Raw genomic sequence first — 27,024 nt, 5'->3', positions numbered from 1 at the left:
TTTAAAACAAATGGCAAAGCATGACACTAAATCAAACTTTGAGCCACTGCAGGGAAGGGGACTCAATCAGGCACTGATGCTTCTCCAGTCTCACAGCTTCGCTACGCCTAAATAATCCTGAGTTTCCCTCGCCTTAGCAAGGCAGCACCCTTGTCCTGATACGACACTTCCCTTTCTTTCATCCAAATCCTTTCTGCCCCAAGGTTCCAGCTCCTAGTGGGTTCCCTGCCCATTCCAGGGTGGCTACACCTGTAATTATTGCAGGACGTAGCAGAGAAGGAATTATTAAATAATGGATGTCCCACCATTTCAAAGTAAATTCCTGGCCTCACACTGTAAGCATTAACAGAAGTTGTTTTGATTTTTTTGAACTACTTCAAGCTGGTAAATGGGAACTTGGTCCAAAATCAGTCATTTTAAAGTCTGAATGTTTTGACATGTCATACTTGCAGTAAATAAGGTTAACACTGAAGCACCATAAAGAGCAACTACACAGCTGCATGGAGTTTCAAGGTAACTTATAAGAATTTTTGTGAGTATCAAAACATAAACTGTCAGGACCAGACAATACCACCTACCCAAAAAGTGAGTTTTCCTAGGCAATTTGTTTTATAACCATATTTATAAGCTTCATCAGTCTTTCAATAGAACAGAATTAATTTTAAGACGGTTCATGGATCCTGAACATACATAAAGTACATGGCACTGTGTATTTTTATTTCCAACTTGTTATAATACTGGATTTGTGGGTATCTATCAAGCAACAGTCTCCCCTCTAAATTATTACTGACATAATTCTGAGTGTGATGGTGCCAAAAGCTCACTCTGTAGTTAGAGGTGTCAGATCTGACTGCAGCTTACAAACCAATCCCCGATAGTCCAAAAAAGCATTTGATGGGGCTTTAAACCTATGTATGCAGACCTAAACAAGCTTCTCATAAAAGCTCCTTCTGGCAAATTAAATATTTGAAAGGAAAAAATTTAGGATTGTAGTAGTGGAGGTCTTGCACCTTAAAAATATGTCCCACAGCAAGTAATTGAGTTTTTCTTAATGTCCCAGTCATACAGTAGAGGGATGGAAAGAAGAACTGCTGAGTAGAATCAAAGTTTGTTCAGTTAGTTTCAAGAGAGATAAAAGAAGTTATACTTCAGGAGAGGGAGTCTTGAAGAGTGAGAGCATCAGGTGCTTCTTCGTGTAAGTATTTTCTTTAAAAAAAACATAATCATACATCCACATGACATATAATGGAAGCATGCAATTCCATACTGCTTTATGAGGAAAACAGCAACCTGAATTTGCAAGTTCTGTTGACAAAATGGCCAGAAATGAAAAGTTAGAGGAAGTAAGTAATCGGTATCTTTGGAATCCTCAGTGGAGATCAAACAGCTTTTTGGGATGGACGCCCAGGAGAGCCGGAGGTCAGAGCCCAGCCTGCAGGACATGGAAGCAGAAGCCTCCATCTTCTGCTCACACACCACAGCAAGGGATAAAATAACGAAACCATCAAAGTCTACAAACGTGTTCCAATGCCTTCTAGACATTATAATAGTACGTGTGGGTGAAAATATGTGCCTGTGTGCATGCTTCTCCTTCTAAAAGGAAGGTCTGAATCCAGACCCTTGGGAAAGTTTATGTTCACAGGAAATCTTCTGCGCAAATCTCTGTTGCAAGTAAAACAAACAACAAAACTTGGGTCTCAGCTTAGCAGATCTAGAAACATCCTATCTGATACAGGTGCAGCTATACATATTGCATCAAGGATCCTGTCACAGTGCAGGCAACATTTTTAACATGTAGTATCTAAATACCATTAGTTCAAGTGCTTTCCTCTGCATTTTCTTGCCTTGCAGGACAGATTATCAAAGCACGAGTACAGCGACAAGTGACTCTTCCCTGATTTTATAATGAGAGAAAAAATCTTGAGTTCATCACACCACATGCCCTTGCGTAAGATGGTATTACTGAGTGAAGCAGATGGGAAAGCAGGGTTGATTTTCAAAGACTGGAAACTACCTGGAAACCAGATCACACAACCATCGCGAGCAAACGGTCCCCGCAGGATTGCGGGACACAGAGCGTGCCTGGCAATACAGATGGAGCGTATCTGGTCCGCTCAACCCGGCACACCTTAACCAGCACGAGATCTCAAAGCCAAGAGAGTCTTGCAAATACAAAAATACAAATTTTGCAAAATCAGGCTATAGCCTATCCGTGCTTCTTCACCTGGGAATGAAGGAAAACATTTATAACTACAGGACAAAGGGACACACACACCATTGCAAAGCTAAGGTAATGAATGAACAGTTTAAAAATCTGTAGCCTAACTTGCTACCCCTGAGCTGCCAACTCTGTCATCAAACCTCAAAATTCTGGCACATGAGCCCAAACTAAACAAACTACCCTTTTTGTAAGCAGGTACAGCAAACACAAAATGTAAACGTTCCCAGTGATGTTTGGTTTAACAGCTAATACATCCACTGGCACGACAAACTTTCAATGGAGAATAAAAACACACTCCTGCTTCTGTAAATCTCAGGGATCATATCAATATGAAGTTTGCTAGTTATTAAAATCACACCAGCTTGGCAAGCTTGCAGATCTATAAGTACAATATTATGCTGCATTTTAACACCATTTCTGTTAACGGTATGGCTTACTATATACAAAAACAGGAGGGTTTGAATCCTCTTTCAAACTATGAAACAAGTGAAATAGGGATTATTTTTCTGGAGCCCATGGATTCTTTTCAGATTTTTAATATATTTTAATTATCATATAATACTCCTTTCTGTTTTTTTCAGGTCATTAAACCTCAGGGAAGAAAAAATTTTCCAACACAACTCTGTTCCAGTTACTAATTAAAACAATTTTTATACATTTCTGTGACACGCTGCTAAAGATGATTTATGATGGTGGCAAACAGCAGGAGGCCAATGCCAAAGTTAACAGCTGGGCTTATTACAGTCACTTTTAAGATTTACTCATGCCATCAAATAGCCACTATGCACCAATAAAGACTAAAAATCCACAAACAAGCCTGCTATATTTTCAGTGTTAAATGCAGGAGGAGAAAAAATAAGCTGGATTCCTGCAGGAGGTCAACATTTTCAAATGGAGTGCCACAAGTCCCCAGTCGCAAGGAAGAGCCAAGTGTGCTCCGATTTCCCTGAAATCACTCTGGCCCGCCAGTACTCAGCGCGCGATTAAGAGAAGCTACCTATCTCAAGATATCCAAGTCTGAGAAAATGCTCATCCAAATTTGCACAGTGATCCTTCTCATACTAATAAGGCAGAGAAGAAACACACAAAGTGGGGAATACTCACAATCCCCCCGTAAACAGAGCACCCCAGATTTGCCAGCAGCACTGCGCTGGGTTCTCCCGTGACACACACCTAGTGGAGAAATGAACCGTCCTACAAAACCTTGTAAAAACATCCAAAGACAAAGGGAGAAGAAAAAAAGCAGAAATACCTGTTCAACTGAATCAACAGGTAAAATCTCATTTGCTTTTAACAATTATTTGTGGGTTATAGCCTACCCTTCCATTTACAAACCTAGATGATCAGCTTAAAATAAAGGACGTACATGGAATCAGACAGAGAGCTAACCTAGATAAATGCTAACAGAAAAAACAACTTTCCTCCCTATGACAAGCAATTCAATAACCAGGGAGTTGAGTAATGTCAGACAAATTACCTTTAACTTTATCAAAGAAGATAAAACAGATTTATAAATTATTGATTCCAGCAACTGTCAGTCAAGGGGAGGAAAGCGAGAGCAAAGCATATAGTATGCTTTAAGAATGATTTAGCAGCTAAAGCCACAAGCAATCCCCCTCTTCCTTCGGAGGATCGCAAAGTCCTTCAGCACAATGATGACCACGGGGTCAGCGGAAGGACCGGCTTAGTTGGAATTACATCCTGCCAGTTTTTTAGGCAGGCTTTAATAACTGGTAGACAATTTACCCGAGTCCTGCCCATTAAAGCTGGATCACTAACAAGGCTGTTAGCTTTCTCTACAGCAAGCAACAACTGTAAAACAAGTAGTAAATGTGCGAGCAACAATAGTAAAGTTTCATGGAGAACTTCCACACTTGAAGTTACCCTTCCGCTTATAAAAGCCATGCTGGATTTCTCCCCATTTCACTGGAAGAAAACCAAGCAAGCTGGAATTTCACAGGTGTGATCTTGTTCCAGGGAAGAATTTTTCTGAGGAGTTAGTGGCAAGTTGGATGCAAGACTGGGAAAGCGAAGAATCTAAAAACTGAGGTGAACTTACTCGAATATTTTCCTAACTTTTTTGGCATTGAGAAGCTTGGCCTAGAGATTCCAAATTTTAAAAAATCTGTTGATCTTGGCAGCAGACTGTGCCAATTTTCAGGGAGTTGTGGCTGGAATTATTAAGTTAATAGAAGCAGTTTCCACCTACACTATGAACATAGTTGTTTTTACATACCCACATCCTTAAAGCAGCCCTTGCAACATCTCCCCCTACCCCTTTAGAAGGCAATAGTAAAGAAACCGTATGGAAAAGGCAGGGAATGGGAGGGAAGGGCTTTGGTCTAAAGAAGGGGAACATAATTTATCAGAATGTGGCACAGTCATTTTGTGGGGAGATTAACAGCATCCAGAGATGAAAGGCTAAAAAGGAACACCACTTCGTATGCGATATGGGTATGCATGTCATAACCACTCATACATTCGTAAGGACAAAGCAAAATCCAGCAAAATTGTCTTTCATAGCACCAATACACAGCAAATTTCAGGCCATTTTTTCTGATTTTTACTATGTATTTCCATCTTTTAAAAGGGATTGGGGTGAGGGGCAGGGACTGCTGTTTCATGTTTCGCTTCTTAAATATTTTTTTCATTTTAAACACTTTGCAAATGAGTGGAATAAATAAAGACATTACAGCCTGCTCATGACTGCCAAGATACTGAAAATTATCATGCCCATGGAAGAGCTGGGGGAACAAACAAGTCCGCTTACACTGAAGGCAGTGAGCAGGCTTAGTTTAAAATCACTGGTGAAAGGAGATTCGAGCTAAGCTGTCCGACACAGATCAGGGAGAACTCCATTCCTGTTGTTTCTGGCTGATCTATGTAGAGGACTGCTCTTAGGTGTGGCAGAAATATCTTAAACTACCCCGGTTAACTCCAGAGGAGGGCATCTGGCCAGGCTTTACCATTTTTGTTTCCTTTGCAATCCATCTCAGGAAAAAATTTTACTGTATGATTAACACAGACACCTTCACGTTCACACTTCCCCTCAGCACCCCCTTTCCCTGGAGTATTATTAAATAAAAGAAAAAAGGCAAACCAAAAGAAGACAACCCTGAAAAATATCTTCTCGACAGGCTTTGCTGACAAAAGACAGAAGAAGAACCGAACTGTTCTTTGCAATGCTTCTAACTCTTAAGACACAACAGGAAAATACAATTAGAGGCGCAGACCATTGAAACGCAGCCCATCATCTTGGCTGGAAGGCTGCAGCTTGCCAAAGGCATTCCAAGAGCAAACAATATTGCTGAGTTCCTAACAGGAATTCCTGGCAGCTGATGCCTCCACGGGCGGAAGTGATTCTGGTTCAAATACTTCCTTTACCACTGATAACACGCTCCTACCACTTGCGATGCCAAAGCTTAAGAGATAAGGAGAAGATCTTCCATGCACCGTAATCCAATCCTGTTCCGACAGGGCTTTATTTTTAGAAGGGAGCTACAGAAACGTGAACACAGAGAGGCAGAGATCACGCTGTTTGAAGGGGTGAATCTGTGTCAAGTGCAAGATTGCTGAAGCGGTACGAACGTGTGTCACAGCACTTTCTGTCCTGTACCAACGGGTCTTTCAGGGAGCAAAGAACAGTATCTGGAAAGCAGAGACACATCATTCCATTACTAAAACCTACTCAACTAACGATAATTTCTTAATTCTTTCAAGTGAAGATGAAGTATTTTTATTTCTGGCAGGAAGTAAAGATATTTACAGAATACCTAATCACGATTTCTCTTGTTTATATTAATGGCACGTTGCACTAAGTAAAGTAAAAAGCGCATTTGCACCGTGTTAGGAGGCAAATAGTTCTACTTCTGTATAACTTCGTGATACAGAGGTTTTGTTGAAATAGTTCAATTCCTATGTATTAACAAGTCTTAAAGCTCACAAGGCAGTGAGACTATGTGACACAGCCGCTGTACTGAGCTCCTCAAGTAACGCGTGAAGGAGTTGAGCAGCTCTACAGCTAAAACACAAAACCTAGAACGTGCAATCAAATTAGCTGGGCTGAGCACCATGCTCACGCACTGAACTTCAACTCAAACGAGTGTCTGGAAGACGCTGCACTGTTTAGTACGTACACGTCAACTCCATGTTAGTTCAGCTCCCTGCAGCGCGCCACACGGTGCTGGAACAACCCACGCCCCTGAAGGAGGAAGCTTTTCCAACTAGCAGACCCTGAAATCATGCTTAAATTTAATAAGCTGCCTCAGAAAGCGATTGTGAACTTATTTTAAGTTACATTGGGATGACGTAGGCACTTCAGAAGTTAAACCCGTGGTGAGCCCTTCTTAACATAAGACCTGAAAAAGATGCTGAGGACTTCCAAATCCAGACTTCAGCACGTAACTGAACACTAAGATGCCCTGTACGGCAATACGCATGCAAGCAACGTTTGCTTGGTGTATTAATGAACTGAGTTTTGATGTTCTAAAAGGAGGAGAGGCATCACAGGCAGATGTTAGCCAAGAACTGTGAAAAGGCAGCTGAAGAGAGCAGGAAGCCAGCAGAACCGACCTAACCGATGCTGAGTAATCACAAACTAGCCACGGTCTAATAACATCTCCTTTGGGAGACACAGAGCATAGCGAGGCTGAACCACCATTCTCCTCCTCCTGACAAGACTCCTAAATATTTATCCCATGTTAGGCTAAAATAAATCTGTTCTGCAGAACCTAGCTTTTCACTGTAAAATTAAAAATCAATGATGTAGCCTTAAAAAATAAATGTCTTAATAAATGTAAGGTATTTGAGCAAAATACCAGTGAATTTCTGGCAGTGATGCAATCTGTAAAGTCCATCCTGTAACTACAGTTTTGACATCAACTGCCTTTGCCTGGTAAACCAGCGGTTTCCTGCTGATGCAACGTGTGTCTTGCTGGCCAGACTCGGATAAGGTTAAAACACATTGCTCTTGAAAGCAGTATAGCAGAACATTTCTGAAGAGAAAAGCATCGCAAAATGCCCCTAGTTTTGTTAGCACGGTGCTAGGAGAAGAAGAGAACAAATCCTTTTTTATAGATTTCAGAAAGTTAATTTAAAACTATCTCATGAGGTGAAATGCCAAGATATTAATACCGATTACACCATGAGACCATATTATAAGTGACATAAACGTTACAAAACAATCTGAAATTTAGCCAGGCTGTTAACAGACAGCATTATACAATTCCTGACACAGCCAGCTAATACTGCATTTCTACTATGCAAATTTTTAACAGTGAATAGATTTTGAAAGGAGTTTACACCCACTACCCCTCAGATGCAACTTGGTAATTCATTATTAGGTGCCAAACTGTCATTTACCAGTCACTTCAGCCTACTGCTATTCTCTAGTCTACCTTGTCATCACAAAGGAGCCACCAATGAATGCCACTCGACTAAAATGCACGAGCCCTGTGTGAACCTATTTTTAAGTCTGGAAATTAATTGTTGTTGTATTAATAGCTTTCATTTATTTTACCATTAATACTGGTCTTCTGCTAAGGAAATACTGTAATGCTCTACCCTTTTGTATTTCAGGAGCAAAGCTCTGTTCTTAAGGTATTTTTATCCATATAAAAAGTCATTATACCATGGGGATCTATCAGAAATCTTGCTTAGAAAAAGGAAGGGATATGAGGCACTTAGGGCCTGATTCACCTTATTTACGCACATGTTTTGCTTTAGGTACGTGAATAGTTTTTTAGAGGTAGCAGTGGCGGAAACAGAGAACTGACCCCGCAACGCACACGCAACCACACTTCTATGCCAGCGCCTCCCATGCTGCCCACCGTCCTCCTCCCGGCTTCACAACACAGACACTGTGAGAGAAAACAGCTCAGGGGCCAGACGCGGCCGAAGAACCAACGTTCCTTTTTCTGCCTGGGCAATACCCTTCCCCGGATATTGTTTTTCAGGCAGACCACTCCTCCGGCTACAGCAGTTGCTGTGCCGCTAGTGCCAGAGAGCACAACACAGAGGACGACTGCGCAGGAGCGTGGAAAGCTGGAGGTGCAGCAATGGCACCACACAAATGAGTGCTAGACAGCACCAGCTCCTGCTTGTGGAAGCTCCCCACCAGAACATGCTTCGGGTTTGCGGGCAGAACAAGGTGAAGAAAACCTGGAAAGAATATATTACCTGATTTTCCTTCTCCCTCTCACGAACACAAAAGTCTCAGCGTTATCAACTCTACGAGTACACCCTGCCACCCTTAAAAGACTCCAAGAAATGCTTACACCCACAAAAGAATTAAACTACTTGTCTTCAAAATGCTTTAAATACTAGTGCCACGCAAAGGTTCTAACCTCTCTCTAGCTTGCACGTTGTTCTGAGTATCTCTGAATGGTGGAAAGGAAAACTCACGATGCTGAAAACATCTGTGTGTACACAGAAACCTGCTCCACACCTACTCCAGAATAAAACTTCTCTCCAAAATGACTGAAACGTTAGTGGTGTCAAATCAGAAAATTACCAGGAGACTAAAAATAGGGACACAAATTAGTCACATTACTTGTATACACAGAAACCGAAAATGAAGAAACACAGTTTTGCCTCAGAAGACCTGAGCAAAAAAAACATTTGCTCCTGTTTGTGGTGGCAGCCCATCTTCCAGAGACGTTTTTAAGAACTGACTTTTTGCACTGGTGTCCCCGAGCCCGCTATTTTGCCTAACTCGCTCTGCCTTCGCGTGCCCGCGTGTGTGTGTCTGCCAAGGCGCAGCAGAATGGACCTATTCACACTAAGTGTGAATAATAGTAGATACAAGCCCTGAACAGGGCCCAAACTCCTCCTCAGTCGGAATTTTAGAGAGACAGAAAAAAAGGGATGCGTAATTCTGCTTGCAAAACTGTCAAGTACGGAAACATGAAAGGCTGTAAATAATTCACTTTATATTACAGGAAATGTTTTACAAATGAAAAGGTTGTAACCTCTTTTTGGCTACGAGGCTGGCAGATGCTGGAGGCATTCCTGCTTCTCTAAGTACAGAACAAGATGTGCTCTGTTCATGAGAAACTAGAAGTGATTCTTGGTTCTCAGCCCTCCCCAGCACCACTCAATGACAAACGCATCTGCCTATATTTCTGACCGATGGATCACAAAGGAGTGAAGCCTGCACACTTCCAGAAATGTAACTCAGGCTGACTAGCAATTTCTTGTATTCTGATGACACAGCTGCTGCAATGCACAACGCAGAGCTAAGATAACATGACGAGAATGGAAAAATTTGAATTATTTATATTTACATAAATATGTTCACACAATTGTTTAAGGATAGACACACACACAAGCTAAAAATATGCATGTAGTGATTACAGATGACTCAGTAATGAATGTTTGATGCAGTCTTAAAACAGTGACATCAGTCAAATCCAGTGGAAAGAAAATCATCTCCAACCTCAAAGGGATGGCCACATGGGCGAGTACAGATTCTGTCCCACTACAAGGAAGCACTTCCAAATAAAGAGACCCAACTGCTTCAACTTCTTATCACTGAACATTTTGCAACAAACTAAACAAACCTTAGTTGGAAGTCCTCCCACTGCCTCCCCCACAAGGTTAGCTGGCAGCCAAACACAGTGATGTTTTGTATGTAAAAGAAAGCTCAAACTCACCTGTATGTTGCCAAAGTCCACGTTTTCATAATGGAAATGTGCGCATTCAGCCATCTTCGGGAAATGACCCTTTGTAAAGGATAACCTGAAGCACACCAAAAGCACACCATAAGAGAGATGCAAACCACTGAAACAATGCTCAGCATCAAGTACTGTTACAAAATGCAGTTACTGATCTAAAATAATAACGACTTTCTCATCCTAAAGCCAAGGGAACAGAGGGATTTGTTGGTGTGATGCACCAAAATAGTGGAGAAAGGAATTGAGCGAGAAAGAAAAACTAAATCGCAAAGTGGCTTTTATCATTGCCTCCTTAAAGAATCGCGCGGCATTTCATCAACACCAAAGCCCACGTCTTTCAGAAACGGTCCAGGGACAAGCCGCTCTACCTTTACAAATGCATTTTTGCAGTGCAGATACACAGCCTTACGCGAGACACATAGGAAAGTAGAACTTTACCTGTGAAAGGCATCACAGCCCATCAGTCCCGGGTTGATGTATCTGAGGGTGCAGAACAAACGCTATTTATCCTTTGCCTTTTCAAAAATTCAAAAGTGAGGCATAATTATTCCCAAGTGTCTCCAGCTACAACGATGGCTGACGGGGACATCCTCTGGCTCTGCAACATGCTCTTGCTTCTGTTGAAGCTATTATAGACTCCTATAGATATTTCTGGTGGCGAGCCAATGAGATTGTCATTATCTAGCTCTCTCTTCCCACGGGAATATAAGTGGGAAGTGAGATGCAGCATCTGGCTGCTCAGCAGCAGAACAAAGAGCTATTTCCCTCACAGCATCGCAGCACTACAGAGAGGTGATCTGAATGCACAGATCAATCAATATTGGGGAGTTCTGGTCCTCAAGTCAGCATTCTTAGCAAAGACAAGTAATATTGATTACTTTTGATCCCCTTTGCAGGTTAGAGGTTTGAAATCTTAGCTGCAAGCATAATAAGTTGGTTTACATTCTCTGGGAGAGAATGAGATAGGTAGTATAAGCCCACAAAAAAATACCCCTAAAAAAGAAAAATTGAGCAAAACCCATTCAAATGAAGAGGTACAGGGTGGAATGCAAAAAAAGGAAAAGAGAAAAAATATCAAATAAAAATACATCTAGGCCACCCACTTGTCCTGGTTCAGCTTGCCAGAGCATAAGGAGACAGGGAAAATTATCTCGTTTATACATTGCCTGGGCTTCTCTTCAGGTTTCTTTGTATCTGTTTTTCGTTTGTTCATTTGTTTTTTTTTAAATTAAACACTTTCAGGAAGAAATCACAAAATTTTAAAAAACCGCTAAGTGAGGTTTAAAACTCTAACAAGCTTTGCTTGAATTGGCCAGAAACAGGTGAGAGAGCCAAGAAAACCCCTCATGCCCCCAGTTTTAGACTACATTAGCTATGATTTACTTTGTTTTGCATGGATTTTGGTTGCTCCGATTAAGATACTATCAAAAATTGTTGTCGAATGTCCTAGCTGGATTGCAGCACAATAGCTAAATGCCAGGATATGAAAACTAGGAGCCCAGCAAATACAAGAGAATCAAGAACACTGATCTTACTTTTTCACATTCTTCACTTTCATACTTGCTGTGCTGCCACAGGTCCGGAGCGGCAACTCCCCTGGAATGTCAGGGATATCTGCACCTCTTGCCTGAAAAAAAGAAGAAAGAAAAAGCAAGGAACTTAAAATTTGACTGCGTTCTACGGACTACTGCCTGCTAAGCAGTAGCGCACATATGTTTACATATACGTACACACACAGCTGAGATTGTGTATGTGCTAGAAGTCGTACTTCTGCCTTTTTAACAAGGAAAAAACTGAACCGCAGGATTATGACCTAGTCCATGATTATCTCCTCCTGAACCATGCTGCAGAGCCTTGCTAATTCTTAGTAATAACTGTGAGATCCAGTATTTTATTCATTACTGCTTCTGGTTTCTAAAGAGATTTTCAGAGGCAGGAGTCTAACATACATTCCTAAACTCCATACTCCTCATTAAGTACCTGATTTTCTAAATGTCTGTGCACTTAGATTCAGGCAGAGGCACTGGAAGAAGCTGGATAGCTCAGACAGTGGAAAATCAAGTTAATGACAGAGCTGCTTATTCGTGGGAGGCGAGCTTTTACAGAAGATGTTTGAAGCTATTGGTGTAACTGCATGAACGTATTAAAATTCCTTAATCACTAAAATTCAATTACTTTAGTGAAGCCAGAACTCCACACTCCCTTCTTTTAATTTGTGCTGTCGTGCTTCCCCACCCCAGTTGCTTTTCATAAGCCACGAGCTCTGCTGGGGTAGCACTCGCCATCACAGGAGACTCAAACACTCCGTACCATGCGTTTCGCTTGCCGTTAGCTGTACCAGGCCCTAAGCTCTAGAGGAATGAGGGGTTTGAGGTGAGGCTTTTGTGAAGGGAGCAGTGATCAAACAGGAAGATCAGCACAGACTTCACAGAGCAGAAGGAAAAAAACATGGTCCCTGCTGTTGGCCAAAGATAGCTCATTAGTGATGTGTGTGAGACCAGCTGAATGAGCTTTTTTCTGCCTTTTTTTTCCCCTCTGCTTTTTTTTTTTTTTGCACTGCAAAACATGAATAAGGTCCAAAATAGTGAATGCTCAAGCAAGAGGAAGAAAAGCACTTCAGTATTCCTCCTTTTACAGGCCTGGAACAAAAAAAGTATTAAATCAAATCCATTTTCTAATGATATGAGTAAACAGACGACTTCCCTGATCCAGACCAGTACCAATGCTTCTAAGCTGGTCCGTCAAAAGATAACTGAACAGAGATGATCAGTCCAAAAGCTGTTAGCTTGGCATGGGTCAAACTTACATGTGCTTCACCACATCTTAAAGAGCTGCAGTAAATAAGACAAAATCATTCACCACGCTTATATTCATTAACTAACAACAACAGAGCTCGAGGGGGTGATTCATCTCATTCAACTCCAGACATGCAAGAGGTACGCAGCTACAACTGTGTTCTCTACCCGAGGCTACTTTTATAGTCACCAGAGAGAAACAGGCACTTTGGGTCCGGTTCACCTACTTCAGAAAACTAGATTTGGATAAAAGCAAGCATGTTGCAGGAGTATCTATTTCTCCCTCCGTACAGGGCATCCAGGATGACCCTGGCTCATAGACGTACACCATAGAGAGCTGCATTCATCCCACCAACACCACTGCGGCTTACGCAGGACTGGAGCAGAGCACGTCCTCTGCACCCAGAGAAATTCCTGTTATTTCCAGCAGTGCCCATGGAAAAGGGATGCTGCAGCTATTAGCAGCGAGCTCCCCACTTTCAACATCACTGAATAAATCTGAAGCCAGGACACTCACTCTCACAGTTGCGCCTTTCACAGCCCTGAACATAAGCAACGCTTTAACTCCATTGTCCCACAGCTGTACAGAACATGCACACCCACCCGCCGACAAAAAACAAGGACAATATTTATACCCTTAAATAAACCTATCCTTGGCTGACTGACTGCTACTAAGCACACAATTACTTCAGTATGTAATAGGACACTTGAGAGCCTCACTGTGAATTTTAAGATTAAGAGGATCATCAATTTAATAAACCTTACAGGTCTTTTACATAAGAAAATAACTAATTACACAAATAAATGTGCCATTCCTGTAAGCTGCTCCTTGGCGAAGCTGGATGTGCTTGCCTTAATTTTCTAAGGAACAGAATTTCTGTAGGAAGAAAAATAAATTTTCTTCTCCATCAGCAGTAGAAGCTGGTGGGATATAAAAACGGATAAACAAATCTGACAGAAAAACGTGGGCTTCAAGCCAGTTTGCAGCAGTGGGTGGAGACTACCCTGGATCTGACTCAAAGCAGCGTAGGCAAAACTCACACCTCCAGGAGACTTAAATGCCAGCATCTCTCTTTGAAAAAGTTGCATTATCCTCTTCTTCCCAGTTGAGTTATGTCCAAATGGTGCTGGAAGGAGGTATCTGCCTCTCCCATTTCCAATAGCATGTATCCGTTTAAATGGACTACAAGGATGCACTACAGTAATTAACTGCGGTTGCTCTTCCAATTAGATCTGAGCTCCTTGGACTCTGCTGCAGAACAACAATCTCTCAGAAGTCTCACAGTTGAGGAAAAAGGGCAGAATGGTGATCTTGTGCAAGCTAAAATCTTCAGTATGAGGTACTAACGCCAGAAAAAACTTGGTGAATAGGTAGATAACAAGCAAAAAAGAAACTTACTGAAATTTTAGAAACCATGTTACTCCAAAGCAAACTGCAGCTACTTTCCATTTAAACCAAAGATACATAGCTACATAAAAGCACATTTTATTCTTGTTTTTACTTGTTATTCTTGTTTTACTTTTATTCTTGTTATTACTTGTTTTGATCCAAAACCTGGCATGTAAAATATCACCCTAGATTACCCCTCCTCCCAAAATACAAACAAAACACTCCAAATGAGATTTGTCATCTTTTGTGCTTTGTGTCACAGTAGTTTATTTTAAAAATCATTTTGAAACAGTTCGATTATTTACATCTGAAAATTAGCTAGCCAGCATCAGCAGTTGCTTCTCACTTCCCCGTTTTCTATGCATCACTGCTCTGTCAAAACCTAGTAATTGCATAGCAAATCTATTTATGCAAAGTATTTAGTCCAATTTTCACAGCTTAATGTCACTGCTGCATCAATCTGCTATGGTCCGCAACTGGGTAAACAAATCAGGACGCGATCCAGAGCACTCAAGTGACTTTCATCGGGATCCTCAGTCCTCTTACATTTCAGTGGAAGGCTTTTGAGCTATATATCCACTTCACCCGTCTCCTCAGAACTAAGATACTCTCCTACCCAATCCCACTAAAGACTACACTTGCATTAGTAGCGGTTGGGACAATGTTTGAGCACTTCAGTATTTTACAACCGATACCTACATGGGTTGCAAGGCAGGTAGATCCCACTAGAATGTTTGCTCTAAGTGATTTTGGGAGAACGCCTGCCTGCCTGTCCCACGCCTCCATGGACAGCGGTTCCATTTTTAAATCATCACAGCCGTTTGCTCGGTGGGTATCAGAAGGACCCCTGAAGCACCAACATCACTTGTGCAGTTTTCAACTCTTGTTGCTAAACTCCCTGGGAATCTGAGAGCTTTTACACATCAGGGTGTCCAGCTTTAAGCTGCAAGCTTGAAATTTTTGGTCCTTCTATTTATAGACATGATTTGGAAAACTTCAGCTTTACGTTCTCGAGCACACAAAACCTTAGTCATAAATAATTTATTTCTAACAACTCCACTGCATAATATGAAAGGATTTTCTCCCAAGAAGTCTCATTGCATTTATCAGAAAACATGCCAACCTGTCTCCCTCATATCCGGAAATGCAGCAGCATTTGAAAATACACATAAAATTTAAGAAAACTGTCCAGGGGACATGATGTGATAAAGTTTCCGCCTTGGTATCCTCAACAGGGGAGAATATCAAACCTATGCAAAACCCCACGATCCTCCTCCTACTGCCACAGACTTACACTGGGATGCACAAGACGAGAAGAAAGGGTGGAATCCCACCAAGCTCCAGCAATCCCATACCTGGTGAGCCGGTTTTCCACACTACGACTGTAAGAAGGTAACATATACAGGATTGCACCCAGGCTACTGAATTCAAGTGGGATTTCTGAAGGCAGAAATCTACTCTTCCTGGCTAACACAAGCAAGAATAATTATTAGACAGGCAGTAACATTTCTGCATCTTCCTACCACCAGTCTCTCACCAAAACCAGTTTGGAGGGACCGGATTGCTCTGGATTCTTTCAGCACATGGCCTTGTTTCCAAAAACGGCAGAGCTGATTCAAAATGCTAGTTAGTTTCCATGACAGTCTTTTCTTTACATCATCTTCATTACCCCTCAATGTTCTTGGAGGGAGGGGAGAAAAAAGAAAGAGGAAAAAAAAAAAACCACGACAAATCCTCCCAGAGCTTTACCAAAAAACCAAGCTTTGTTAGAGTTTTACTTCTTCTCTGAAGAACAGCAGGAAACAGAAATGTTGTTTCAGTAAAAGTCATTACTCTGTGGTGAGCAATGATCTACTTAACTTCAGCGAGAGGATGAGCTGAAGCGGCCAGTATACCCAGTTCAATATCTGAAGTGGGTGTTTATGTACGAGGACATCAACAGCTATGCCAAATCTTGGGTACCAACCAGCTAACCAAAGCTGGCTCAGCATCAACTTCTTTGCGGAGCTTACTTTGCAACGTTAAAAAGAAACTGTCCTACAAAAATCCCTTGGTCACTACAAGGTAAAAGATGATAGCTCCATTAGCACCCTTCGGCATTTACCAATTACTGCTCAAGAGCCAGCCTGAAGCACAGTGATGGAATAAATATGGTTCAGCTCAGCTTCATACTCCACTAACATACTCCAGGGAAAGAAAGCGCTCTCTGCTCTCACTTTGTATGTTCTAACAGCTATCCTGGTTCTCCACAATAAATAAATCAACAAAGCAAAGGAAAAATGGTTTCAACTGAACTGAAAGTCACCATGTCCAAGTGGCTACAAATAACTCCACGCGACTGGTCCCAGTTCTGCAGCATTTATCTGCCCAAGTGCTATCCCCAAAAAGAATCAATGTACCTGAGCACGGGAAGGCTGTAACCGGGTCACTTTTTTGTGAGAAATGCAGAAATGTATGGTAATTAACAAAAATAAAACATTCATCCAAAAATGTCAGAGGCACAGTGGCAACATGATGGAAATGCAAGTATTTGCCAAGTTCTTCATAGTACCACTTTCCACTGATTCATTTAGTGGATGCAAATGAGTTTCCAAAGTATTTTCTTACAGGATGTTTGTGTCACTTTAACACATTTCAGCTGCATTTTTCAGAGCTGCTGAAGGTTATTTGGACACGTTTAGAATGAAGAAGCGATTGCAACTCGTTTACGTACCCAAGTCCGACGAGCTCAGCTTAAACAAAAATATCTGCTCATTATACTACAGCAGCTTTACCAAAGAAGTAAAAAATAAAAATAAATACTCCTGCTCCAGCTCTGCATTTCCCAATTGACCGTTTTAAGAATTAATATCCATGCTATTCACCCTCTGATCGGCAGAGCGCAGCACTGGCACATTTAATAACCACCTGGAGTGTATGCAAAGCTGCAAACCAAGGACAAGCTCCTGTTCTCATACCCAAGAGGCCTGAGTACCCATCTGTATTTGCAGAATTCAGCTATGCACCCTCACTCAGAAAGGAGCAAGGCACTAGGTAAACTTTACTCTTGAGAGTGCAAGGGTCTAGCACCCTCTGACTACAGCAGTCCAAGCCACTGTGTGCAAAGAAAGAGCCTTGAGATCCAACAGAAAAGCGCAAAGATGTTTTTCCAAATGAGAAACAGTCGAACCTTTTAAATTTTATAAAAGGTTTTTGTTTTTTGGTTTTTTTTTAAATTGAAGTTGTCACTTAGCTCCTTACCTAGTGCAAATATCTTGATCCCTGTGGAAAAGATCAAAGAAACATCCTTTCTACATGCCAAAGGATAGCTGTAGGACTGGCTTAAGTGCAGGCATAGTTCAAGGCCAGAACGGCTGGAGTAATTAGCGATAGTACTGACTTTTTAATTTAGCTCTCAGTTTGGGGATTGTGGTATGTGGAAAAACAGTTACCCAGCCAGAGATGCCTTTAAAATCTCATGGTACATGAGAAATGTGATAGAGGAAAACCAGTTAAAAAATGTCAAGTGCTTCCAGTAGGGAAACTGAATACTGGCTATGCACATTCTTAATCCCAAGTCTAAGAAATCTGCATTCAATAAAGACGACACTTTAATGTGTATCATTTTTGGAGTTTAGGACTTTAATTCCATTTTCCACATTCCCTGTCAATGCTGAATTGTTCTAGCCAGTACTTATTGCATGGCATGGTTAACAGTGAATTCTTCTCTTTCAAAAGACCACACAGGATGTGTTTTTTCTTCTCCCAGCTTCTCCCCTCCAAAGGAGGGAAAAAATAAGAAAAAGTAAAAAAAACACTTTCAAGCATTGCCATGAGCTGGCAAATTAAGGGAAACCTCTCATTCCTGAGACTTAGCATTACAGAGTTAGTCCTGGGCATCCATAGTTTAAAGGATCAGCCTGGAATGAACAAAGAACAAATTCTTAGCTATTCATCTACTGTGTTTTCAAATAAAGTTTGCTAGCTCACAGCTACGTGGGTAAAACCATCTCCAGCTCACAAGTGAAAACACCTAACCCAGTACATGGAAGCCGAGACACAGAGTAAGCAGCGTGGCAGCTATATGAACCTATTCTGGCGGTATTACCGTCACCGTGAGCAAAATTCACCTCTGTAAAGCAGGCTGATTTTATGTCATTACAAGATTTCCTACGCGAGGCTTAAAGAGATGCAGGGACTTGCACTGATTCTCTGCCGGTGAATCAAATGGCCCCCAAAGGATGGTGGTCACAGCAGAACAGTCCCACGCTCGTGTTTTCTTTCACAGCCATCACTTGTTTTAGAGACAAAAACAGATGCACCAAGCAAAAATGAATGGTTAGCTACTGAGGACAACATTAGCATGATAACTACCTGACAGCATTAGGTTTGGATTTCACATTGCTATAGCGAAGCAGCAGTGAGACTGCCTTATTACCATTCACGAAGATCTCAGCCCAGGGAGCTGCAGCGGTACAGTACATAGCCTCAAATAATAGCATACTGGCTAAGGAATGCACTTTCTTTAAGAACAAAAATCCCACATACAATATGCGTGGGAAAGGCAGCTGGGGTTAGAGTCCTTCTTCTGTCCAGCCTACAAAATAAATTTTAGAAAAAAAACACAGAAAATAGAACAGCCAATGAGCACAATACGTCAATTCCAGTTCCTTGTTGGCTTAAAAAAAAAAAAAAAAAAAAAAGACCCCAAAAATCCCAGACCCTGTTTGATGCACAATTTCTACAGTCTATTGTTTCACAGAGGGAGGAAGGGGTCCTAATCATGGCTTAGTTATAAAAGGACATGTGGAGCTTTCAGTTGTTATGGTAGAAAGCAATTTCTCACCACACAAAAACCTACAGAGATGAATTCAGCCTGAAAGTAGAAAATACCAGAAAGGACTCATAAGGTGGAAAAAACAGCAGTCTGACATTTAGCCCCAGCATCTCAGCTAGCAGAATTAACATTAATTTGTATTTATGCACGTAAAGTCAACCTGGGCTCAGCTTTTTGTTTATATAAAGAGCAGTTTCCAATGGCATAAAATACAAAACTGGTAAATGATACACTCGTTTTCCAAACCCTTACAATAACACAGTAATGTGAAGAATGCGTCTACTTGTAACATGCAATTTATACCATAAGTTGTCCATAAACTTCTGCACAACAGAACAAAAGGGTCAGTTCATTAACTGTATTCAAGGGTTATCTGGGAAAGCTTGGCCTGTGATCACACACCCTGCTCTGGCTGAGCCACTGAAGCAGCCTCCAGCTGCTGGTCACAATAACCAGGCAGGATTCCTTAAATCTGCATTCCTGACCAGCTGTTCAAAAACCCTCTTCAGCCTCAATGAGCTGGTTCTCTGAACCAGGTCAGGAAAGATAACACGGGCATTTTCGTTGGCAAAGCTGAGGTGACATTGCTTTCTAGCAAGGACTTCACATCACCCAGGTGAGGCGAGAACAGGACGCCTGACGTACGCTGCAAGAGCTGCAGCAAGGTCTTTCCACCAGGAAGGTAAATGGTGACGTCTTCCTCACATCACCAAAAATGTGAACTGATGGCGAGCACATTCTTCCTCCAAGGATGTTATCTTGCATTCATAACATTTATTAGTTAAAACCGAGGGATTTTTCTTTTCCCCCTAAAGGTCAATACTTAAGGAAAAAAACAGACACTGAGGTATAAAAACCAAAGAGACATGCACAGAGAAAAAACCCAACCCAAACCGAACCAAGATGACATTCCCACACACGTGTGCAGCTGTAACACACCAGACTATCTATTCACACTGGGAAACCAAGAGCAGTCAGGTAGCCGCGTACAAACACAGGGGAAACTGTTGTGCCACAAAGTTAAAACTTTTGATTCTGCAACCATACCACAGAGCACCTTCAGATGTTTTCAAGCTCATACCTGCTTGCGGTACAAGCCACAGGGCAAATAAAGAACACGCAGACCCTAGAACTTCCTCTCCAGTCTCTGGAACAGAAGGCGCATCAGGAGCACTGTTAGCCTGAGGGCATAGTTTCATGATAGCCTGGCTTGGAGAGGTAAAGCCAAGTTTTTAAACTCCCACCCCAATCCTTCAGGCCCAGGTTACTCTCTCCTACCTCCTCTCGTTGCAACTGCAACTGTTTTAGCAGCTACAGCACACGTACTGAAACAATCCCGATAAAAAAAGAAAGAGGAAAGCTGAACTTCTTCTGAGGGATTATTTTTAAATGACATTAGCTCAGTGAATCAACTCCCAACTCTTCATCCCAGCAACTCTCTCACCGTAACTGGCCTGAGACAGTCCTCTGTAGCATGGGAGGTGGGAAGGACTTATGAAAGACAAAACTTTCTTAAAGTAGATTTCTGCAGCAGAGAAGCCTGGTATACTTTGAACGCACTGAAGACCACAGCCAGTCCCACATGGATACCACGGAGTCGATAAACTTGCCGATGTTCTACAGAACAGCAGAGATCTTCAGTCTGAAAGTGTGCAAACCAACACTTAACTTCTACTCATAGGAGGTCATGCGCCGTCACAGCCACAAGCCTATGGATCCTACACTAGCCGAGGAAAATTAACTGAGACACGCCAGCTTCTAGGGCAAGAAACAGTTTCAAGCCTTACTTGATGGAAAAAGCCCTGGTAGCAAGCCCCTGCAGCATCCATTACAAGCTTTCTTGGAACAACCCTAAAGCAAAGATGAAGCGTTAAGATTACTAGTGCAATGACATTGGGTTTTGCAGTCAGAATCATCTGTGCCCTAGCAGCCTCCGCGTTTGATCAAATACTAGTAGACATCACGCAGCCCTATGCTGACACAGCAGTGACGCATATAAATGTAGCAAGGCAGAACTTTATGGAATGATTTAAATAAAAAAAAACAGGCTAACAATTATCAACATTTTCAGAGAATAGTTCATCACCTTGTAATTGAGATGGTTGAATAACGGCAAAAAAAAAATTAATGCCTAAAACCTTCAGCAAGACTGAAGCAATACTCCGACACGTTTTGTTTGCCTCTTGGGATTAACGTGGGGGTGGGGAATGGAAGGGGATAGATGAGAAATCTATTGACAATCCTTCAAAAACTACTCCATCTTTTTATGCATTGTGGCAACTAAGCAGCAATAAATATTGATTTTTTATTTTTAAACAAACACTTATAAGTAAGAGACACCTTTTCCTTCATGGATGTTCCACCTTGGTTTTAAACAGCTGGGACTAGGGGAAAGTGATTGACAAATAAATTGTAAGTTTTATCTCCCAAATAAGTACATTTCAAACAAATGTGGCACTTCTGGTATTGCAACAACAAAACATGCGTAAAAAGAGATCACCCTTGGAATAGGGTGAGAAGAGGCGGAGGGTCATGACAATGTAATCCTCTCTTCAGAGCCCGTCTCGTGCTGCCTCTCAGAACTTACAACAGCGAACGACCTGGGCTAATTACAACAGCATTACCGGCACCAGCCACCAGGACAGCACCATCGTGCCGTCACCAACAGGCAGCTTGACTGAGCCCAGTCCAGTATAAAATGGGTGATAATTATAAAAGGTATTGGGATATGAAACTGTCTGAAACTGAACCTCAGATGCTCTTACCTAAAATCCAGGAAATTCAGACAGGTCGTGCAGAGCCCAAGCAAAGCTGGCCTTCGTTGCCACACAGCTGCTGCGGGTACCACGTACACCACTGAGCCCGGTGGTCTACTCACAGCATGATAAACGGGCACTCAGGCTCCCTAATGCCTTAGTAAACCCAGGCTTAGGTGCCTAATGTACATTAATGCATGTTTATGCCTACCGACACTTACGTAATTTGGCAGAGGGCTAGTGGGAACTTTCACAAATTCAGCCATTTACACTCCAGTGCCACCTTTATCTTTTTAATTGCCGTTATCCCCTACGCCCATAAAAGAAATACTAGTGGTGGTGTGTAAAAGCATGACCCTAACATCTCACTTAGCAAGATGCTGTATTTACTGATGTGCTTCGGATTCACTTTGAAATAGATAGATATGCAAAATCAGGATGCATTAAAACTGGTGATCAGTACAACAAACTGTACTGATGCAGCCTTGGCAAATTCTAAATCCTTCCTATTTGCTACATGTTGCATATACACAGATTTTAAGCCACAAAAAGTAATTTTTTTGCTCCTGGATCAACACAATATGGCAAGACTAAATACACTGTAAAGAAAGTAAATGTAACTAGAAACAATTGCTTCTATAGTACAGCAAATGAAAATTAAATCATTATTATAAATTAATACTTACTGCTAAAAATACAGTATCCATTCTGGTTTAATTGAACTCATTTAATTGGCAAACCCAAATGTAAGCCAATGTGCCAATTAAGTGATTGTCCCAATTTTCAAAGATTCTCAGGGACAAGCTTCATGCTGGGAGTTAGTCTGTGAAACAAAAATGACTCTCTAAGCAAGGGGGAGAGGGAGTGCAAGAACCATACACAACAATATAATACCGTGCCAAAAGCTTAACGAGGGAAAAAAATATTTGATTCATGCAGCAATAACAAGGAAAACAAGTTGCGTGAATTGAAAATGAAATATAGGTTACTGGTGCAATGCCAGACCAGAACTGTTTTGACCAAAATATTATTCCAGCCTGATGACTGCTTGGTGTGCTGTATGGAACATTCGTCTGGTATCAGCGCCTGTATTATCCACACTATGTGAAATCCCATTTCTGGCCCATCCTTATCTTTGTAACAAATGTGACCTGTGACCTGTCGGCTCCACAGACTAAGCTTCAGCGATTCACATAAAAACACTGCCGAGTGCTGGACAGAGAAGACATACTACAGTTTCTGCAAGATTAACAGAAGACTTACTAACCTGAGAGCTTCATCAGCACAAAACTAACCTCCAAACTTTAAGGTAATATAGCATTTAAGAAACACAGTGACTCTTAGGACTTACAGCCAGAAGCCAACTGCTGGAGCACCTAGATGAAGAAAGATCTAAAGTCCATTTCCACAGACTTTTCCAAGTCGTTCAAAAAGCAACAGACAAAAACAGAACTTCAGCTTCCTATGAACTAAAACTTCCCCTTGCACTTGAGAGCTTGAAAGTTTGCGCTATTAAAAAGAACCTGCCAGTAGGCATTCAGAGTTCAAAAGTGCTCTTTCTTCCAAAGAAGTCTATGGCATATAACCCATCTGAAGACAGGATCAGCCTAACAAAACTGTCTGCACACGTACTTAAGAGCGCACAGCCAGATACCAGCTGTAAAAATCTGGTGTTGGTTCATATGCATACAAAGCATGAAAAGCTGTAGGCCACAGGAATAAAAAGTCCAAATGGTCAGTTTTTATGTGTTAAAGGGTATTACATTTATATATCTCAGTTGCTGAAATGAGACCATTTCAGTAAGCCACTTTTTTGGAAACCACCATAGTTAACAGGGCCAAGCAAGTCAACACACTCCCTTGTTCTTCAGATTTTGCCACAGTTCCTGGAAGCATTCATGTTAGCTTGGGTCCAGACTGACATACTCAGAAACATGCCTGTTGTTTTTTGGATTAAAAATCAACAAGCCAAACAAAAATAATTTTAAAAGAAACCCTACATACTCCTATTTTTTGCATCTGTTCTTGCAGAAGCCACCATCAAGATCTGGGGCAGCACTGGGCTAAGTGCTGTACAAAGAATGAGAAACAAACCCTGCAAAGGACAGTGAAATCTTTCTTTAAACCTTTACAATTCACTAATCTCTATACACTTTTATAAAGTGCATTTAAAAATAGTTTTCTCCTCAGTCATGTCCCAGATTTAACAGAGTGATATATTGAGGTCTCATTAAAAAGCCCTTATTACCTTCATAAGCTGTGGTACGTTACCTTATCTAGAATTAAATGCCGAAAATATTACAGATCTCAGAATCCATCTGGCCTGATGTAAGAACTAAGATTATTCCAGGGACTTCATAGGACAGGGTCTAACCTTTGTGCCTTTCAAAAACATTTGTAGGCTTGTATTTTTCCTAAGAAAATTCCACCAGCATAAACCGAAAAAGACGATGTGTACCAACTGCCAACTACCTGCCTTCTTTTTCACCTAGGCATTTGACAAATTCAAGGATTCACAATGGTTTCCCATCAGTAATTTAGAGGTTCCTGCATCACAGCTTTTCTAGGCACCCTGGTTATAAACTAGTAGCACTGGGGATACTATGGCTATCATCTCAATAACCACGTTACGGACAATAATGCTTCTAGATCCTACAAGCTACCGTTCAGAGGTGCACCGGGGTGGGAAAGGCCGATTTCCTCAAGGTGAAGAACCCTTGGTCACCTCCAGCCATGACCTACTCATGAGTGAATCCTTGTAGACATTGACTATAGGATGTGACCAGGTGTCAGGATGATCCCCTGTATTCTCTTGCTCAGTGCACGATGGAAAAAAATCTCACAGTAGATAAACCTACCACAGCTTTAGGGAGTCATATTTTGAAAGCTCCCAGAGCTGCTTCAGAAGTGGCAGACACTGCAGCAAAAATTACATTTTAAGATACGCATATATACATACACACGTAAAAGAAATCCTATTTCTAGCTTTGGAGCAAGTATATTCACCTTACCTCCGGTGCCTGTCAGGTTAATGCAGCTTCAGGTGGTATCTTCCCATGACAGCACAATTTCAACAGGGTGCAAAAATAAAGATTTTTATCTTTATCTCATTGTTTTAATCCTGCTTCCCCACAAAATTTAGACAAAGGGAAGAAGGTGGCAATGGGGGTAGAGCGTGCGTGCGTGTCCCCCCAGCCTGCTGGGGAGAGATGCTGCTAGCACACTGCTTTTAAAACACTGCAACTTACTGAACTCATAAAGAGGTACTGAGGGCAAGTCAGATGGTCAGCAACATAAGGTAAACGTAATATCAAGTACAAATATCAATTTATGCTAAAGTTAATGACAGGCTGGGGACAGCTCTTTTGTAGACTCGTATGAAAAATACTTTATAAAGGCTCTCTTTCACAGCTTCATTTCTTGTAACATAGAAATGGAGCGCTCCTCAGGACCTCACAAGGAAAAAACCACTTTTTAAGTGTTAGAAATGTTAGAAAACCCATATAATGCAATATTGTTTGGCTCAAATACAGCTTTTCACCCCTAGAATTGAGAAGTGTTCTACAAAGAAAGTCAGTATTATCAACTGCATTTTCTAAACTGGAGCGGAGAAAAGAAAAAAAATGGCACATGTGAAGGTTACCCAGCAGGCCAGCAACGCAGTGGGAATAGGAGGCTGAGCCAGTGAGAAAAATGGTGTACCTAATGTGATCAAATTCTAAAAATACAGAACATGTGTTGGAGGGGTGAATACGAAATACAGCAGTCCTTGAAGACTACTCAGGCAGCTGTCTTACTATCTAACTCTGGTAAAGTCTGTCCATCTAGTGTCTCCTCTCATTCAGCCTGGTTCTCAAAATTTACAGCACAGGATTTCGTAACTACTGTGAAGTTTCAAGAATCACCAGAAGTACTCAAACAAACCAGGTGTCCAAAGAAAATCACTTACTTTTCTGCTAAAACACAAACAAGAAACGCAGATTTAAAAAACAAGCGAAAGTACAAATAATAAATGTAAAAAAGACCATAGAAGTAGTATCAAACAAAGGACGAAAGCTACGCAGGTGCCACATTAACTGACAATGACAGAAATACTAAAAACAGAGTTTTTATGCCCTACCTTATACTTACAGTATGGGAGGACATTCAACCTCCATACATTTAGAAAGCCCTTTTAATTTATTTCTTGTTAAGAATATGCTCTGGAAACAAAGCACTTGTATAAATTAATAATAAGCACTTTGAAACATACTGCGGATTAAAGGGGGGAGGGAAAGTAGGGACGACTTGCGTGTGTTCATCTAACTGCGAATGCATAGATCGCCTTTTCCCAAAGTACAAAAACGTGTCGAAACGCAAAGTTCAAGAGAGCAATGAATAAGCATCACAGGTCTGTCGACTCTGTCAGAATTTCCCAAGCGCTCCATCCAAATGCTAGTCTCAGCATTTGCTCACCTGGCAGAATGTGAAATTCATTTCAAGTGACAAAGCCTTGCACCCAGTTGGGTCTCCAGCTGTCTGCCACAGGAAGCAACGGAGAGTAGAAAGCAACACAGCTATGTCCAACTCCTCCAAGCCCCTGCAAGCCTCCATTCCAGAGGCTGAAATAGCAAGCAACACCAAAACCTGAAGTCTGCAACTTAAACAACTACTAACCAGAAATTAAATGTATTATGCCACCATGAGAAACTCACACACCATGTAAGGAGCATGGTCTGGGAAAAGGCTAAGCCAGATGCTGCTAAAAATGCAAAATGAAGCAAAAGAGCAAGGAAAAAAAAAAAAAATCAGAGGCTTAAAATGGTCAGGAGGAAGATAGACTATAGTAGATGCACTGGTTAAACTGAGAACAGGAACTGACAGTGTTGAACACTGTCCTGTAAATATTTACATCTTGTAAATATTACCTTCTGACTGGTCATAAGGCAGAGGTTGAAAGTGAAACTTTGATTCACTCAACACAGTAAACATGATCAAGTGAGGTTTTTCTATCCATCTACAATGTATTCCAAGGACCATGAGGTCAAAACAACACTGTAAGCACAAATCCAAGCCATTATTAATACAGGTTCAGTAGCTTTACATGTAGCCCTGTGCTTCATCATACCAAATCACTGTGCAGCAAATCTTAGAGGTGAATTTTCTTGTTTATTGTCCTCTAAATTTCTTTTTTATAGCTACCTGGACTATTCGGTTTTTATATTGCTGGCAGAGAGCTGTGCAAGAGGACAAGTTCTAAAAAGTGAATTAATAGTTAGCACAGTGAGAGGAACATTATGCATACATGTAGGTTGCAGCATAGAGCTGAACACTGAACAATGTCCATGAGCACAACAGCCTTGATGATCCTCCTAGAAGCTATGCTGTGTCCCC

At 41.4% G+C, this 27,024-nt stretch overlaps 1 protein-coding gene across 1 annotated transcript in view; it reads right to left on the bottom strand.

Moving 5' to 3' along the window:
• ARHGAP32 (Rho GTPase activating protein 32) overlaps positions 1-27,024 on the bottom strand; it is a gene marked incomplete at its 3' end in the record, with an annotated part of 155,786 nt that overhangs the window by 125,992 nt on the left and 2,770 nt on the right. Inside the window, exons 2-4 of the mRNA XM_082009980.1 lie at positions 11,430-11,521; positions 10,333-10,374; positions 9,874-9,958 (exon numbers count right to left, since the gene is read on the bottom strand). Of these exons, the coding sequence (XP_081866106.1) occupies positions 9,874-9,958; positions 10,333-10,374; positions 11,430-11,521 (219 nt within the window). The remainder of the gene's footprint in view (positions 1-9,873; positions 9,959-10,332; positions 10,375-11,429; positions 11,522-27,024) is intronic.

Source organism: Phaethon aethereus (genome assembly GCF_964289735.1).
Source record: "Phaethon aethereus genome assembly, chromosome: 23".
Taxonomy (NCBI): domain Eukaryota; kingdom Metazoa; phylum Chordata; class Aves; order Phaethontiformes; family Phaethontidae; genus Phaethon; species Phaethon aethereus.
Note: the sequence above shows the minus strand (reverse complement) of the source record. Positions and strands in the feature narration are given on the sequence as shown.